Below are 19513 nucleotides of genomic sequence, written 5' to 3'. Positions count from 1 at the left end.
TTGCATTTGATTGGTTAGAATTTATCATCGAGTGTACATCTAATATTCAATAGTACATTTAATAATGACACGTCAAATAATTAAATATCACCACAATTAATATGTAAATCTCGAGCGAAGAGAGCGTTTCTTGCTAGTCTTGTATTAAGATACTGCTTAATCTCATCGTATTTGTATTCGATATTTTTGTTATTTGCATAATTTTCATTTTGTTGGCTTCTGTCATCATTTTCTCTAAACTTGACATCTACATCACGTATTTTTACAAATACGCAATTATGACCGTTATAACAATATTTAAAAAGGTATAGGGTTGGGGAAAAAGTAATTTCGTTTGTTTTTCCATATTTTTTAAGGTAAGTTTTTTAATATAAATTTTGAACACTAATCGATGATATATGTGCCGTTTTGATCGATGACCTTTTGCCACTTTTCTGGCAAAACTATAATTCCGTCACTGTAGAACTTCTAAGGTTTCTGGGCGAAAAACTTAACCAAGTGATTTTCACAAGCTTCTTTTGAATCCAGCTTTACACCATTAAGAGAGTTTTGCAGAAACCGGAACAAATGATAGCCTGACGAGGACAGGTCCGGACTATACGGTGGATGCGTCAAAACTTCCTAGCCAAACTCTCTTAATTATTGACGAGTCATTAAAGATATGTGCGGACTAGCGTTGTGGAAGACAACGCCTTTTCTATTGATCAATTCTAGCCGTTTTTTTTGCAATCGCCTGCTGCAATCGCATTAGTTGTTAACAGTAGACAGTCGAATTAATGGTTTGTCCAGGTTCGAGCAGCTCATGATGAACAATCCCACCAAACACTCAGCAACACCTTCCTTCGCGTCAATACGGACTTTGCAACTGTTTGCGAAACTTCTCCGGGCTTCACCAACGATCTATTTCGCACACTAGAGTTTGATCAGCGCGCTTCGCGCGCCCTAACCTAAAAGACGTTTAGACTTCCTGACTTAGACGCATACGCACTACATGAGCCAATCACAAAACGTCTATCTTGACTTCACAACATCCGGTCATGACTTTTTTATATAGGGATTATTGTCGTACGTAATCCATTTTTCATCGGCCGTAATTATTTGTTTAAAAAATGGCTCGATTTCGTTTCGTTTCAGCAGGGGTTTACAAATAGAAACTCGGTCCATTAAATTTTTTGGCGTTATTTCGCGTGAAACTCAAGTATCGAGCTACTTTTTGTATCCAGTCTTATGTAAATGGTTAAAAACTGTTTTATGGTCGATGTCACTTCCATAACGATGTCACGAGATAAAATATGTCGGTCTATCTTGTTTTTTTTTTTGTTTTTTAAGAATTTCATCGACTTTTTTTAACAGTTTGCCGACCAGGGCGAGGTTTATCTTTAAGATCGAAGGTTCCAGAACGAAATCGGGCAAACCAATTTTAACACTAGCATTCACTTAAGCACTCATCACTATAAACACTGCACAATTTTCGATAAGCCTGCAATACATTTTCCCCTTTTCGGCAGTAGAAAATAAAAATGTGACGAAAGTGGCCTTCTGGAATCTCCACTGTTAAAGCGCAATAATTTTTGAATCAGTAAACTAATGATGCTACTTTGTACTCTAGAATATTCTATAGACTTTAAACTTCTAAGCATGCAATAGTGTCGCTTTATTGAATAAGCATTACTATAGATATACAACTTTAACGCCATCATATTTTTTCTCAACCCAATATTTTATACATTGCGCAGTTGAACAAAAAACAACAAACTAATTTGCAAATGACATAATATCGAAATTAAAAATTATATTGGATATTATATTTAAAACATGTTGTATCACAGCAATTCTTCAACAGCTTCTACATTATCCGTCAGATTCGTTACTATATTTAAATTACCAATGAAATACAATTTAAATGAGCAGAAATTCAAATTTAAATTCAAATTGCATGAATTTACTAACATAAAATATACAAAATCAACACTTTTAATAAAAATAAGCACTAACAAATTCTCGTTTCCACCTAATAATTATATACAAATATAAAGATGTAGAAAATTTTAAAATATCCATGTGACTATTTTAAGAATCTGGTCTGTTTCTCATTCGACAACTATAATTACATCCTATACATAGGACTAATGTTTGGTCCAGACATCGGTTCAAAGGTGTTACGATAAATAGTATACGATTTTAATTTTTGTCCAAACAGCTTTCAAATTTTTTAATCATTTATTATTTACTTGTAAAATATTGATTTAAATTTAAACTATTTTTACGCTTATACAATGTTGTATCTACGAAGTTTACAACATCTAAAATGTATTAATTAAAAAAATGTATTATTACAATCAAGCGGGACCGTTAACATATTGCGGCACATATTATTGTGTCCAATCACTATGCCTGATATAAGACACCTTACAAAATTTGTACTTCCTCACAACAATTATTTTAAGTTTATAATACTGATTTATTAAAATTATAAATACAGAATAAAGAAATGTAATAACATTTTTTATTTTTCGACTATTAAAAATGCATCTGTCCCCTTAAACAATGTTATAACATAAAATTTACAATATTTTAAATGTGTAAACTTTTATCTCATTAAAAATTTAAGTACTAAAAAGTCATATTTCAAATGTGCTTATTTATAATGTAAATGTTTAACTGAATCTCCATCGAATTACAACCAAGCAAGCGTCAGCGAGGAAGGTGACCATTGCTAGTTATTTATTATTTCGTTCTAGATCCATCTCACAAAGCAATAATAGTAGACTTATAAATCTAATAAAGATGAGAGCGCGATAGTGTAAAAAGTATAATTATTTATTATTTTGGGAAAAATATCGACAAAGGATTGTAAAAATTTAATATAAAACAATAAAAAAAAACTTAGAAAACCTAAAATACTAAGAAAAGTTGAGAAAAATTGAAAACTAGTAAGAAATTTGTCCATCACTACAATAATTCTGATGATTCCTCAATTTTTCATTTATCTTTTGTAGAATTTCTTAGATTTTCTATTTTTTTATCAGCGCTTATTTTGTTATCTCTGTAGTCGTTCACATTTCTTAGTTTTTCTTAGTTTTAACTTCTGCCAGTGTTGGCAGCGGTATTTTAAGTTAATATAGTTCTTATTTATCCTAATTATCAGTATTTTATAATGATTCAGCTAATTAATTTACAAGTTTAAAATTTTCAAAAAATATTGACTAAATAATATATAACTAGCCACGCATCGGCGCCCGCTGATTGACTCGCAACATGCGGAGGACCAATTAGCGTGCGCGCCGACGAGGCTCACTCTCGCGTCAACGATGCTCGCTCTCGTGCCGACGTTGACGGTTAGCTAGCCCGTTCCTCGAACTAGAGGACAGGCGGCGCCGACAACAAGCCGACTCGCTTGATTCTTCCGCGCACTCAAGGTTTGGTTGCATCGATCGAGATTCTTCGACGAGGCTGTTGTTGTTTGCAACGTCGCAAGGAAGCTTTGTAATAGTGATTTCTAAATTTTGCATAAAAACTTGTTGGAAGTGCGTTTTAATATATTTGAAGTCGCAAAATAGTATTTTTGTAAAATGTCTGTATGGATGTATGTATTCGTGGGCGTGCGTGCGTGTGTGTGTATGTATGTGTGTGTTTGTATATACGTCTGTAACTCAGCTTCTACTAAGCGGATTTTAAGCCACCAAGTCTCATTTTCTTTGTTTTCACTGTAACATAAAACATAACTGTAAGGTCCGATTTTACAGTTTGTTATAGCTTATTTTTTTTTTTTTATAGCGATGTTATAGTTTTGAAAGTTTGGCTTCTATATTATGGTTTAAAAATTTTTATTTTTAGAAAAAATGGTTTTTCTCTATCTGATGTTGTCCCTTGGTGGTGATCAAGAATATTGATCAATATTCTTTAAAAATTTTTGCTCACCCTGTATACTCTGTTTAAGGTGGAGTTCTGGTGAATTTTCTAACTTTTTATATCGTAGTCACATTTTGTTTTAAATTCATATTCCACATAAACTCATATTCGGTACAAAAAGGAGAAAGATTTTGAGCCATGTATATAGTATATTACTCAAATTATTGCAAAAAATAGTTAAAAATTGGGCTTACTGGTAAAGGTCTCTCGCGCACTACTTTTCATCTAAAACCAAAATTCTTACGGCCAATGTTTGCATTTATTCGAGAATAAAATTTCATAGTTATCCGATTACTAAAAATACCAATTAATAAAATTTGGTACGTAAAAAATCAGTTTTTGGATTATAAATTAGTAGAACCTTTTGACCAATAACCGATTTTTCACGTACTAAATTTTATTAATTGTCTTCTTTTAAAATCGGGTCACTATGAAATTTTAATTTTGAATAAATGCAAACATTGGCCTTAAGAATTTTGGTTTTAGTTAAAAAGGAGTGCGCAAGAGACCTTTGCAATTGAGCCCAATTTTTAACTATTTATTTGCAATAATTTGAAAAATATACTATATATATATATATATGGCTCAAAATTTACAAATCATCCTCTTTTTTGTACCGAATATGTGTACAAAGTTTCAGAGAATGAGACTATAATATAAAAAAGATCACCAGAACTCCACCTTAACTAAAAACTGCATCATTTCTGTCTCAGCTTCTATCAAATGAATTTAATCTACATAGGCTGTTTTTTTCTGTTTTCTTTTTGTTAATCCCTTTATATTATAAAAACGAACTCACCGCCGCCGTTTCAAGAATTTTTCCCCTCATTTACTCTCCCTCAATTACTCCCTTAGTCATACTTCTTTATTAAAGATCCTCTTAATTATTATTTTTATACTTACTAGGGGGGTACCCACCCTGCCAGCTTCACTCGCCAACCCTCTTTTTTTTGTTTAAAATGCGGAAAACATACTTATATTAAGTAGGAATTGAGTAGCAGTTTTTTTGTTATACGTAGCCTGTACAGCGAATGACTTACATAAGTATAAGTATATAGTACTTATGTTAAATTTAAATAAGATGCAAGGCGATGTAAGAGAGTATGTAAATGTATATTCATGCGAAGATGATAATGAAGAGATATTGTTAATAGAATTTTTAAATTCACTTACGCCAAATGGCTTACATCCTCGTAAGTTACGCTTTAAAGTAGGTGCTGTAATTATTTTGCTGAGAAATTTAAATTTAAATTATGGGCTTTGTAATAGTACTCGATTAATAATAAGGAAAATTATGCAATTCTGTATACAGGCAGAAATAATTAACGGTAAACAATACGGTAAAGTTGTTTTAATACCGCGGATTGATTTGACTTGTTCAAAACAAGAAATTCCTTTTGACTTGACAAGACGACAGTTTTCAGTACAATTAGGATATATTCTAATGGGGTGTAAATTCGATCAACGAATAACGCGCTAAACGACTGGATCGCGTTCCCTCGATGCGGCGGAGGACTCCTCTACGCCCGCGAAATACCTCCGTTGCATACAACTGTCTCGGCTGCTTCTGTTTTGCTCGGTCTATGTGCCGCCTGGCGCGTGCTCGGATGCTCAACTGCATTAGATAAGTACTAATACATAACGCCCGCGGAGGCGGCGGTATTCCCAGGAAGGAACAAGAATCGGAAGTAAACGAGCAAGGTTTAGAAATAACGACAAATCACGTAAAATAATAAGAATAGGGTTGTATTTGCTAGTCGCGAAATAAACGTGAATTTACAATTATAAAATAATAATATGCGAGTCGCCAACAACTTTGCGACTCGCCGCGACGCCGGAATAATCGCGCTCGTACGCGTATATCGTCGTGAAGGTCGCGCGCGCCGTATCACCCTTGCACGGGTGATACACTCTCGCACATACACACTCTCCCATGCACTGCGCGAACCTTCTTTCTCTCGTCGACGACGCTCCTGATCCCGGACAGGCTGCGAGACTTGACCACTGCGCTGGACCGCTGGGCAGGGGTATCAGGATCTCCGTATTCCGCGTCGCACTCACGCACTTCAAATTGCTGGACACAGCACAGCACTCCGAATCGCCAAAGTTGACGAATTCTACGAGCAAAGTCGCGTGTTAATCTTTTGAAAGCCGAGAGCTAAATGAGCGTGCACCTCAAGGATTAGCCCGCGCGCTCGCTCTTATTCCCGAATTCGCACGTGTTTAGTTCGCGCGCGCGAGTCTACCCTGTTTCGTCGCGGCGCAGCGGTACTCATACCGCTACGAGTTAGCCGCGGTGCTCGACTCGTTAACCCCCCCCCCCTAGAATCGATCTATCGACCAGATGGCGATTCGATCCATTCCATCCGCGTCGAACCGAAACGTCGTGCATCGCGTCCGCAACTAGGAATCTGGGGATCCTGGGGTGATAAAAAAAGCACATTATTACGGTGACTACCGTTGTTGGGCTTTATTTGCGCGCGTTTTTCGCGGTGACGTCGACGGGTTAGTAGGTGTCATCGCATGCCCGCGCCTAGCCATGTATACCTTTTTCCTTGGTCGGCCTCTCTTCTTGGTCGCAGAGTTTATTACGACTACGCGCGTCTTTTTCGCTCGCTTCGAACGCAATATCACTCTGTTTGCAGACAGAGTCTCGCTCGCTTCGTGACGGTGCTTCGCTAGCACCCGCGTCTACGCTCGCGTCCCTCGGAGGTTGAGCGTCGCCATCTTCTTTGCTCTTCTGCGACTCTTCGTTCGTCGCTGAAGAATAGAAGGGCTTCAGCTGCGCGGCTGGTGCAAGATCTACTTGCTCGCCCATCTCATCGACAAGTCGATAAGTATTGGTGCCGCATATTTCTACTATTTTATACGGCCCAATGTATGGTGGATCTAATTTCGCGGAGCGTTGCTTGGCTCCAGAAGACAACACGTGATTTCGCCTCATCACTAAGTCTCCGACTTTGTATGACGCCGGTTTACGCTTGGCGTCATAGTAGCGCTTCTGGCGATCTTGCGCGTCCTGCGTTCTCTGCGGCGCTTGCTCGCGCAGCCGGAATGAATCCCACATGTGATCGCATGCCATGCATCGATCGCGCGTCGTTGCAACTCTTCTTCTGCGGCGGCGTCCTGCTCGCGCCTTGCTGCAGAAGGTTTCCTCGGCTGAGTCCTATACATCAATATGGCTGGACTCATGCCCGTCGAGGAATGAGGTACGGTATTATACCCGAATGCGATGTCGCTCATTCGCTCGCCCCATGTATTATGGTTCTCCTCAATCAGCGCGCGCACCATGTTATTAATGGTGCAGTTTACCCTCTCTAATGGGTTCGCCTGGGGGTGATTAGGTGGCGTCAACACGTGTCTCACGCCTTGTTCCCTGAGGTATTGATCAATGGCCTTATTTTTGAACTCGGTGCCATTGTCCGACAGGAATACCTCTGGCGCACCGTACTGCAAGACGACCCGCTCTCTGAGATGCTGCAGGATTGTCTTCGCGTTTGCCCGCTTAACCGGAATGCACTCTATCCAGCGGGTGAACAAGTCTTCGAATATCAGAATATATTCATTTCCTCGAGCGGTCTTTGGTTTCGGCCCCATGACATCTCCTGCTATGATCTGCCATGGCCGAGTAATCACTCGTTTCCCCATCAGGTTGCTTGGCGAGCGCTCCTCGACTTTGCATTGCTGACAAACGAAGCATCGTCGAACATACTCAGCGACGTCGGTGTACATACCGGGCCAGTAATAGTACATTACGACGCGCGCACAAGTTTTCTCATGCCCCTGGTGACCGGCAGATGGCTCGTCGTGACACTCTCGCAAGATCTCTTCGCTTTTTTTTTTGGCACAACGATTTTCCATGCCATATCGTCATTCATAGACGCTGGCAATTTCTCATCTGGGCAGATGTAGTACAGCTGCCCGCCGTACATCCTATACAGCGGATCTTTGCTCGGATGAAGTGTATCTCACGGACCTTTTTGCAGTACCATTCGTCCTCGGTTTCGCTTGCCCATCCGACTGCCTCGACTGGTACTGCGTCTTCTTCGTATATACGCGACAATGCGTCTGGTACGGCATTTAGCAGGCCTTTTCTATGCTCCACAGTGTAGACATGGCCCTGCATTTCTAGTGTCCATCTTGCTAGGCGTCCGGTGGGATTATGCAAGTTGCATAGCCACCGCAAACTACTGTGGTCCGTGACGACCTTAAATTGATATCCCTGAATATAAGGTCTGAACTTTCGTATAGCCCAGATGACAGCGAGAGATTCTCTGTCTGTGACACTGTAGTTTCTCTCGGCTTTCGACATTGTGCGGCTAGCGAATTCCAAAACCCGCTCTTCTCCGTTGATTACTTGGAAAAGTACCGCGCCGAGACCGGTGTCACTGGCGTCTGTCTGCAGAACTGTGATTTGAAATCTGGGCGAAGAAGAATCGGTGCAGACGCCATCAGCGCTTTCACTTGTTGGAAAGCGTCTTGCTGTTCCGTCCTCTACTCGTATTTTCTGCCTTTCTTCGTCAGGCGATGGAGCGGTTCAGCGACGGTCGCGAATACTTGCAAGAATTTGCGATACCACGACGCCATTCCTAAGAAACGTCTCAGCTGTTTCAGGTTTTTCGGCGCTGGATACGCCACTATGGGCCCTATCTTCTCTGGATCTGGCCGAAAACCATCGTGATTCACGAGAACGCCGAGGTACTTCACCTCTTCTCGGCAAAAGACACTTCTGTCCCGGTTGATCGTCAATCCACCCGCGTTCACTCGCTGGGGCACTTTCTCTAAGTACGAGTTGCTCTTCGAACGTCTCTGTCGCAATGATGATATCATCAAGATACGAGTACGCGTATGACTGGAGTTCTGGGCTGATCACTTCGCCGATCATTCGCTGGAAGGTCGCTCTAGCGTAGGCTTAACCAAACGGCATACGCATGAATTGGAATAAACCTAGCCCAGGAATTGTAAAGGCCGTCAGATGTCTCGCCTCCAGTTTCAACGGTATTTGATGGTACGCGCTGCTAAGGTCCAACGTCGATATGTACTTCGCTTTCTGCAGTTTACGAAGGATATCATCCATGTTAGGTAATGGATATGCGTCAGCTTTTGACAGCACATTAACTTTCCGGAAGTCGAAGCAAAAACGATATTGCCCATTCGCTTTGCGCACCATCACAACCGGGCTTGACCAAGCACTGTCAGAGGGTTCGATGATTCCCGCAGCAAGCAACTATCGTACTTGTTAATACATCTCCTCCTCTATTTTTGGCGACACGGGACAATACTTCTATTTTATCGCCCTGGCCGATCCAACGTCTATCCCGTGCTCAATCAACTGCGTCCGCCCGATAGTACGGTTGGATTAAGGCAGGATGCTGTCCAGCATTCTGCGAATCTGCGCGTGTTCGTCGTCACTGACGTACGCGAGTCCAACCGCGGCGATATCTATCGGCCCTGCTGTAGCTATCGTAGCCACTTGAAGTTGGACAATCTTTCGCTCCTTCTTCAGATACAGGACGTTTTCATTTGGATCGTGGACTACGCCGAACAGGCGTCCGAAATTCGTCCCAACTAGACATTCGTTGGTCGCTTCGGGCATGATTGCCACCGTTACGTCGCGTTGTACACCCGCGACGTCGAATGGCAAGTCGAAAAATCCTACGATCGGCGACGTCTGACCATTTGCACACTGTGTTTGACGGCTATCGCGTTGTCGCAAAGGTCGACCGCAAGCGCTAGCAATCTGAAGTCTGAACGACCCCATCACTGTCATAGCTGCGCCTGGGTCGTAGAGAGCCCTTACTCTGAACCCTCCGATGCCCACTTGTACCCACCAGCGCGACTCGTCTTCATTTGACGATATCGTCGGCTGGCAAGATTCGATGGACAATAGTGCGACCATCCGATCAAAATCGCCTGAGGTTTCGCGCGAGGTATCGGCTACGACCTTCGTCACATGCCTCTCCTCTCGGGGAGACTCCTCGCGCGACGGTTCAAGAGGAGCAGTAACCTCGCCTACTCCTCCTTTTTGCCGTTTCCCTTACCCAAGGGACATTCTCGGGCAATGTGACCTTTTCCACGGCATTTGAAGCACTCTATTAGCTTCTTCTGCTCTCTTTGGTCCGATTGGCCGGAACTCTCGCCAGACTTTTGGCTTTTGCGCTTCGGACTAGGAGACTTGCCTCTCTCTTTCCTAGGTCCGGAGCGTCCTCGCTGAGGGGCTGACTTCTTGTTGCCTCCTCCAGCGTTGCTGTGCTTCGACGGTTGCGCTATTGCTGCAAGCTTCGAGTCGAACAGCTTGCCTATGGCGTCGACCAATAAGGGCAGTGTGTCGGCGTTTTACCGCCTGTCTTCGGCGTTTCGCCCTTAAAGGCGCATTCGGGGACGACGCCGGGCTTCGGAGGTGCTTGATACGAGGCTTCACATGCTAGAGCGGCCTCGACTTCGACTGCTGACTCGAGCAACTGCTCCACGGTGGAGAAATCTTTCCGCTGGAGCCCGCGTTTAAGACTAGGCAGCATATTATGGAAGATCCGATTCAGTTGCTGGCTAGTGTCTGGTCGGGGAACCATCCTCCGCATTATACCTTGCAGGTTATTCACGTACACCCGCACGCGTTCGCCAGGCCCCTGCTTTCTCGAAATTACTTCACTCAGTAGTTTCTGCTGGTAGCCTTGTGTCTGCCCGTACCATCGCTTGATGCACTCGCAGAAATCGTCCCAGCTAGACCATTCTCCCTGTTCGGAGAGCCGGTTCTGTAACCACTCGTACGCATTATCCGTCAATACTTCTTGTAGTGCATTCTGCGTCCTTCCATGCGTTGCAGGAAGTTCTGAACGCTCTGTGACGAGTCCCCGGTGAACTTAATCCCTCATTTGTTCACCGCAGGACCGATGGGTCTGTTGTTCTGTCTTCGCGACCCATCGTAGTTGATACTGTCACTCAGCGCTTGCGTATGCGTGTTCGTCGCATTCGCATTCCTCCCCCCCCCCCCCCTAGCAACTACTGGGGGTTGAGAATAGAGAGGTTTCGCCGGGATCCAAAAGTTGGAGGCTTCACCAGCCACCGCGCCCGCGTCTTCGCGGAAGCTGCTGTGGATTACTATTGCTTGCTGGTGGCTCCATCCTTGTACTGGACGCTATGTTAGTCAGCCATTGTGACATCATGGCCTCCATCTTGCACATCAGCGCCCTCATCGTTGCGGTATTCTCGGCTATCGACTGACTTAGCAGGTCATTCTGAGCTACCGAATTTAGCGCTGATACTTCGTGACTGGGCGTATTTTGCACTGCAACGTTCATCTTCACCGTACCCTCTGTTGAGCGGTCAATTGCCCGTTGTTGCAGCGCTTTGCTGAGATCTGGTCTCTAATCCGCCAGTCACTGCCGCTGCGCCTATGACTGCGCGCGGTGCGGTAACCTTCACACTGCGGAACTTTCCGTTTTGGAAGACGTATTCGCCTTTGCCTTCACCCGCCGTAGTTGTCGTTGTCGTCGTTGTCGTCGTTGTTGTCGTTGTCGTCGTTGTCGCCGTTGTCGTCGTTGTCGTCGTTGTCGTCGTTGTCGTCATTGTCGTCGTTGTCGTCGTTGTCGTCGTTACTGTCGTGACCAGATTCCCTATCGGCACCTCTATCGAGACGATTCTATTCTGGTCTCGACCCTGCGCCTCTTGCGTCGTTAACCTGGCTTAGTCTTCCAGTGTCGACACTGGCGCTTGTGCCTGTTCACTCTTCTCAGTGACTGGCATTTCTGCGAACGCATTGTCTTTCTCATTGTCATCGCGTTTAGCAGTTGTAGATTAGGCCCTGTCGGTTGGCCTAATCCTTGCGCCGGTTGACCGTAGTTCATCTCGATCGCCGGCGTCACCACGACTTCGTTGGCCTCGATCTCTTGTTGCAACAGCTTCAAAGGGTGTGGCTGTTCGGCGTCATAATCGCCCGTATAAATCGAGCGTGTCGATACTTGTTCAGCCTTTGCGTCGATGAATGACTTACTCAGTTCTTCCCTCTTCACTCGTGCCATTACTGTCGAGGCGTCCAGGCTCTCTCTAAAATCTGACTCGGTATACTCTCCGAGGAGCCATCTGTTCAGCCTAGCAACGCGATCTAATCGCTTGCCGTCTGGCTTCAACTGCATACTCTCGAGGGCATCGTCCATCTCTTCTTCGTCGATGCCCAAGCACCAATTCTCGACGACCTTCTCTACTTTCTTCGTCATGTTGGTGTATCTTCTGCGCCTAAACGATGTTTCGCAGTTGCGCAACAACGACGTGGCATCTCCCTATTCTATACACTCACTCCAGATAGCCCCTAGATTGTATTCTTGTTGCCACAACGTAAGCTGCAAAAATACAACCTTTCTACTCACATACTTACACACCTAAGCGCGTCGCCGTGACGTAGATTATTACCAGAATTCGAATAAAACGAAAAATCGAATTCGTACAATCGGAGCGAAATCCGTAAAAAAAATTTTAATTACGCCAGATAAGCACGAATTACTTCTGGCGCACGCACTCGTAGCACCGCTGTGCTCTCACTTGCAACGCACAGTTTGTGCTATAGGCATATACGCACTCATACACCCGAAAAAAAAATCCAAAAAAAGACGAAAAAATTTTTCGCAGAATTACGCGTATATCTCGATCTGCGAGTCGAGTGTATTCTCTTCTTGACAAATCTTGAGGTCTTCTTGGCTGAAAACTGGGCGTATACTGTTCCGCGTCTTCCCGTGGAAGTGACTATATACCTCGCGCCCGTCGCGTTCTCGTAGAATTGCCTCTATGTAGCGCCGCAAGCGCTCACACTCTCTCTCTCTCTCTCTCTTACACACTCGCGCCGCTGCGCGCTTCGCTCCACTATAGCGTGCGTGGACTATACTTTGCGGCTACACGCGTTTGTGTTGCCGCTTGGCTGCCGCTTTGTTGTTTAATTGTTAATAATTAAACAACATACAATTTCGCATATACACTCTGCTTTCACACGAGACGTCACGAAAAAATAACTATGCTACTCTCTATCCTAACGAGAGTGCTTTAAAATTCTCCCGACAACAAATAGAAAATTATTCGATTCGGAGAGCATGCGATACTAGTGTCAGCTTCAAGTCTCGCTGCTCCGAGTCGTTTAATTCTACGTCGTGTGATAATATCGATAGATATTTGTTCTCGGCCTGGCAACAAAAATCTCCGATTATTATTCACAGACTTCTCGTGTGAATTGCGTTCGAATTATGCGTATACGCCGCACGAATAAATTCGAACGTCGCTCAAATCTGTCTGAAAATTACAATATTTGCGCGTTCCTTTCTAAGTAACCCACGAACTGGGCGCCAATGTAACAGGGTGTAAATTCGATCAACGAATAACGCGCTAAACGACTGGATCCCGTTCCTTCGATGCGGCGGAGAACTCCTCTACGCCCGCGAAACACCTCCGTTGCATGCAACTGTCTCGGCTGCTTCTGTTTTGCTGAGTCTACGCGCCGCCTGGCGCGTGCTCGGCTGCTTAACTGCGTTAGATAAGTACTAATAAATAACGCCTGCGGAGGCGGCGGAATTCGCAGGAAGGAACAGGAAACGGAAGTAAACGAGCGAGGTTTAGAAATAACGACAAATCACGTAAAATAATAAGACTTTGCGACTCGCCGCGACGCCGGAATAATCGCGCTCGTACGCGTATATCGTTGTGAAGGTCGCGCGCGCCGGATCACCCTCGCACATACACTCTCTCACATGCACTGCGCGTCACACAAACCTCTCTCTCTTGAAGGCCGAGAGCTATCTGAGCGCGCACCTCAAGAATTAGCCCGCGTGCTCGCTCTTATTCCCGAATTCGCACGTGTTTTTATTCGCTCGCGAGTCTACCCTGTTTCGTCGCTGCACAGCGGTACTCATACCGCTACGAGTTAGCCACGGTGCTCAACTCGTTACAATGTCATGACAACAACAAGGCCAAACATTTAACAAAGTTGGTGTCTATTTGCCGAGTCCAGTTTTCAGTTATGGTAAATTATATGTAGCATTATTCAGAGTAACGTCAAAAAAATATAACAATTTTACTTTCAAAAAGTTTCGAGGATAAAAGTAAAAATAATAAAGATTCAAATAAGATATATACGAAAAATATCGTATATCATGAAATATTAAATTAATAATAAATAAATCATTTCCTATTATATATATATATATATATATATATATATATATATATATGGGCAACATGTGAATAGTGCACTTTGAATTATAAATAATAATAAATAAATAAAATATTTCCTATTTTAGATATATACGGGCAACATGTAAATAATGCGCTATGAATTATAAATAATAATAAAAAATAAAATATATCAGTTGTTAAAAAAAGATGTGAATAGCTTCACGGCATGCAGGAAAATTTAAATAATCCAAAATTTTCAAGGCTCAAAAAGTATAAAGCCCAACAATTTGAAGGCCCAAAATTATATCCGCCCCATAGATGATGTCCAGGTGTCAAGGTAACTTCTAGATGTTAAGTTATTGAGAAAAGATGTGAATGGCTTCACGGCACACAGGTACATTAAGCACTTTAATATAATAGTAGAAGTAGATATCTGAAAATCTAATAAAACTAATGAGTAGATAAAAGAATTTTGTATTTCATTTAAAACTAATCACAAAAAACTGAAATCTCTGAATTTAAAAATTCCTATAAAACAAAAAGGCATCAATAAAATAAAAAGACTTTTTCTCATTATACTACAATATTATGCTACAACAGTAAACAAAAAAAATCGACCATCAACATATATAGGAGGTCCCACGTACATGCAAAAAAACTATCTAAGATTCATTTATAACTGTGACATGTAATCCAAAAGAGAAAAAATTACAATATTTTTTATAAAATTTTCGAAGAATAAAAATGGAAATGATATATTTAATCCTTCTTATAAAAAAAAAGAAAAGACTATACGTTTCCAATGCCATTAGCAGTAGTATTTGGACGTTAATTGAGTAGTTCCGCTTTTAGAACGTTCATGAAAATAAAATTTTAAATATAAAAATCACACATGAACTAAAATGGAGGTTAGCGAGCAAAGCTAGCAGAGGACGAAGCTCCACTAGTATACATAAGATATATTTATTAATCAAATACATCTAACTCGATAATATGCTTCAAAGATTAGACATTACCTTATACAAGCAAGGGTATTGGTGCCATCTATGTTCATAGCACAAGAACCACATATCCCTTCACGACAAGAACGACGAAATGTTAAAGTTGGATCAATTTCATTTTTTATTTTGATTAATGCATCTAATACCATTGGCCCACACCTATAACATATGTTATTCATCAAAACATAAAAAACAATAATCACTAATAATGAAAAAGAAATTACTTATTTAAGTTGACATGATAATTCTGCATATATGGTTTTTCTTCTGGTACATCTGGATTCCATCGGTAAATAGAAAATGTTTTTACTTTAGGTTCCGTTAATCTTTTTAATGATACACTAAAAAGACGAACCTGAAATTGAAAATGTTTTTTTTCACTATTTAAAATATAAATGTAATAATAATAATAATAATAATCTTTATTTGCTTATACATTAGTATTAACAATTTTCGTATAAAAGTATAAAAAGTAAACTATGTAAGCTTTAACACTTTCACACTAAACGTAGATTGCAAATTACACTGTTTTTTTCTTATTTTTCTTATAAACTTTCACTCTCTTCTTTCTCTAGTATTCTTTCTTCCGCCTGGCTTCTCTATTCTCCTCCTCGTCTCTACTCTCCTTTGTTTCTACCTTTTTTATTCTACCTTCGTCCTCTCTCCACTCGAACTCCTTTCCGTCCACTCTCATCCTGATGTTGCCTTTTCTATACACTTCCCCTCTTCTCGTTGCATCTTTTATCTTTCTCTCTCTCTTATTGCCATGGCCTCCCTCTTGGCTTTTCTCTCCTCCCCCCAGCTCATCCATTGCTCCATCCTTATCTCTCCTTCTTCATTTACCCTTTCTCTCTCCCTCCAAATCTCCTCCATCTCTTTTTTTTAGCGTAGATTATTTTCTTCGTCTCCTTGTTGTAGGTTTCCTCAATCTCCTATTCCATCCCATTCAAAAAGTTTTCCAGCCACTCGTTCAGATCCTCCTCCTTGTTCCTTCTATCTCCCCTGTGGATGATGATCCCTCTCTTCCACACCTTGCACTTTTCCTTCCTCCATCCTTTTTCTCTTGCTCGAATTCACCAACCTAACCTCACTTTTTACTTTCTTCTCTTTTTCCTTCCCTTTTATTTCTCTTTCTCTCCTTTGCTTTGACTCCACCTTTCTGGCATTTTCCCTTATCTCATCTATTATTCCGCTTATCTTCTCCCTTTCTCTCCTCTCCTCTTTTAGTTTTTTTTTAGGATATCCACATCTCCTTTCAGATCTGTCAGCATCCTTTCCGCTGCTTCTCTTTTACCTCTCCCCACCTGTAGTTTCATCCTCCACTCCTTCATATCTCTCAGCTCCCTCTCCATTCTATTTTCATCTCTTCTTTAATCTTTCCCTCTATCTTTTTTTTATTCTATTTGCTTTTCTGTTGTCTTAATAATCTCCAAATTTCCACGTGTGCTGATTTCTCGTTCCTTTTCTAAATTGTTCCTCCGTTCCTCTCTGTTCTTCCTTACCGTCTATTCCTAGTTTCTTTTCCGTTCCTCTCCTAGGGTTTTTCTTCCCGAAGTCCCTATGGGCGCGCAAAAGCCTTTTTGAATTTCTTTCTGTTCCTTATCCCATGTTCATCCTTCCTCCTGCCCATTTTCTTTGTTTTCCTTTTCCAAACTATTTTGCTAAGGTTTCCTATTTGTGCCTTATTTCCTTCGCAGACTTCTTGCCATTTTGTCCCTTATATTTTCGTTTCCTCGCATTCTTCCACCACGTGTTTCATCGTTTTTTCTTCTTTTCCATACATCCTGTATTTCCTCTCTTTTTGTGGCCTCCAATATTTATTGCCCCTTATCTCACTTCCTAGCTTGAACCTTGCAGTAATTCCTAGAAATCCTCTTCTGTATTCTCCTCTATCAGTCAGGTACTCCGGGATTTCTCTTTGTTCTTGTAGAATTTCTTTAATCTCCCTTGCATATTTTGAGTCTCTCATCTCCTCTCTCCACTTTTGCCACTGCGTGTCTTTGTTTATTCTTTCAATCTCTTCTTCTATTCCTTCTCCTTCTTCTACTCTCCTGATATATTCCACCATTGAGATTTCGCATTTCTCCAGTTCGTTTCTCCTCGCGTTTTTTCCTCTTTCCCTACACTCTCCTCTCTCACCCTCTGCTTTCGATATTCTTCAGCATTCTCCTAGAATTGAATTTTCTTTTCCCCTTTTTAGCTTTCCTTTATACTTAATCGCTCTTTTTCTAGCCCTTCTTTCCAGCTTGAATCGTTTTGTCTCCCAATGGATCACATGCACCGGTGTTGTTCTCTCCAGCTTCAGTACCCATTTCACATATCTCATTTGTACCTTTTCCAGTTCTTGGCTTTTCCAGCCCCATATCTCCGATCCATATTCCATTACGCTTTGAATCAGTGCTTCGAAAAGTCTCATTCTCAGCTTCCAGTTTTCTCTGAATGTTGATTCTCCTATTCCCCATACCGTGCTTAGCAGCGAGTTTGCCTTCTCCTTCCTTTTTTTGATCTGCTCCTCTTCCTTCCCATTTTCCTTCATCGTGTATCCCTGGTACTCAAATTTCTTCAGCACTCCTAATTCCACTCCTTCCTATTTGAAGCTCTCGTCCTTCTTCATCCTATCTCTGTTTTGAAAGATCATTACCTTTATTTTTTCCGTGTTCAGCTGTAGCCCTTTTTTTCCATAAGCTTCTTAATTTTTTTCAGCATTTGCTTTAGTTCACCAGCGTTTGTTACCAGTAACACACCATCTTTTGCATATGATACAGTCCAAATTTTCCTTCTACCCAATACTATGGAACAGCAGCGGGCTTAGCGGGCATCCTTGTCTCACTCCTTTCTGTGTTTCTAAGCTGCCTACGTTCCTTTCTCCTATCTTCACTTCGCATTCCCTTCTTTCGTAGATTTCCTTTACCATTTCTATTATTTTTTTGCTAACTCCGAGGCTTCTCATCATTCTCTATACCTCTTCTCTCCTGATTTTGTCGAAAGCTGCCCTCATATCCGCGAAACATGCTTATACCTTTCCTCCTTTATTTCTAAGCTCCAGCTCTACCGCTTTGCTTACCACGTATATTGCGTCCGTTGTACCTCTCCCCTTTCTGAATCCCATCTGTGTATCGGTGAGTCTTTCTTCTTCCAGTTTCTTCTCCATTCTACCCTTTATCAGCTCCGCGTATATTTTATATCCCGAGTCTATTAGGGTTATTCCTCTGCAGTTCTTACATTCTCCTTTATCTCCTTTTTTGTATATCGGTGTTATCGTCCTTTTTTCCATTCACCTGGTAATCCCTCTCCGTCCCATATTTTCCTTAATATCTCTGTAAGTTCGCCAATCAGCCACTATTCCTTATATTTCCGCGCCTCGTTCTGGATACCATCTTATCCTGGGGCCTTCCTCTCTTTCAGTTTTCTTATTATACTTCTCACCTCTTCTCTATCAATCGCGTCTTCATCTCCGTCCTTATTCGTGTGTGCCTCGTCTGTTACCTCTGTCCTCCTTTTCCCGTGTTCTTCTCTATCCCCTAGTCGTCCTTTGAAGTACTTTATCCATTTTTCTCCCTCTATACCTTCATCTACTTTCACCCTTTTCCCTTTCCTCCTACTTTTAACTAGGTTCCAGAACTTCTTCCCTGTCCGATCCTCTTTCGTTTCTTTTACCTCCGTCTCTAATCCTGCCTCTTTCTTTCTCCTGTACAATTGCCTCAGTTCCCTTTTGACCTGTCGATATCTTTCGCTACTCACGTTTCCTCTCTTTAACTTTCCTTTTTCCTTCCTCATTTTCGCCTTCTTTTGCCTACATTCCTCATCTCACCAGCCCCCCTTCTCTCTCCTCCTTTTTATTCCTTTTCTGGTTTGCAGCGCATTTCTACTGACTTTAATTTTTAGGTCCCTCCATGTCTTCGCGGTCTCCCTTTATCTAGCCATCTCCTGTATTCTTTTATCGCCCTCTCCGACCAGGATGTTCTACATATTCCCCCCCCCCTCTCTCTCTCTCTCTCTCTCTCTCTCTCTCTCTCTCTCTCTCTCTCTCTCTCTCTCTCTCTCCGTATCAATCTCTATCCATAGCGCCCCGTGGTCTGATTCTATTTTATCTCTTATTTTCTATGATCTTATCTTTCTTCTGCCTTCCTCATTGGTTATTCCGTAATCAATTACCGAGCATCCCACCCCTTCTATGTATGTTAGTTCCCCTTCTTCATCTCCCTCTATATTACTGTTAATATAGAGGGAGATGAAGAAGGGAAATGGATTCACATCGCCATTTTCTTTATCCTGCCCAGAAGTTCTTCCCCTTCCGTTTGTTAATTGCCCTGTCTTTCGAAATTCTTCTCTCCTCATTCCCTTCTTCATCTACGCCGCCCCCCTTTATACCTGTTCTCGCGTTCGTATCTCCACACCATAAAACTTTCTCCCCTCCCGCCCTTTTAACTAATTCTTCTACCTCGTCG

The 19513-nt window shown here is 42.0% G+C and overlaps 1 protein-coding gene across 8 annotated transcripts in view; it reads right to left on the bottom strand.

Moving 5' to 3' along the window:
* Positions 1-19513, bottom strand: part of SdhB (succinate dehydrogenase complex, subunit B, iron sulfur (Ip)) — a 158803-nt gene that overhangs the window by 118726 nt on the left and 20564 nt on the right. For all 8 annotated transcript variants that reach the window (XM_032601523.1, XM_031925155.2, XM_031925154.2 and 5 more), the window contains 2 exons: positions 15290-15420; positions 15081-15224 (listed from right to left, as the gene is read on the bottom strand). In XM_032601523.1, the coding sequence (XP_032457414.1) occupies positions 15081-15224; positions 15290-15420 (275 nt within the window). The remainder of the gene's footprint in view (positions 1-15080; positions 15225-15289; positions 15421-19513) is intronic.

This window comes from Nasonia vitripennis, assembly GCF_009193385.2.
Source record: "Nasonia vitripennis strain AsymCx chromosome 2 unlocalized genomic scaffold, Nvit_psr_1.1 chr2_random0006, whole genome shotgun sequence".
NCBI classification, from domain to species: domain Eukaryota; kingdom Metazoa; phylum Arthropoda; class Insecta; order Hymenoptera; family Pteromalidae; genus Nasonia; species Nasonia vitripennis.
This window is presented reverse-complemented; position numbering and strand designations above follow the sequence as displayed.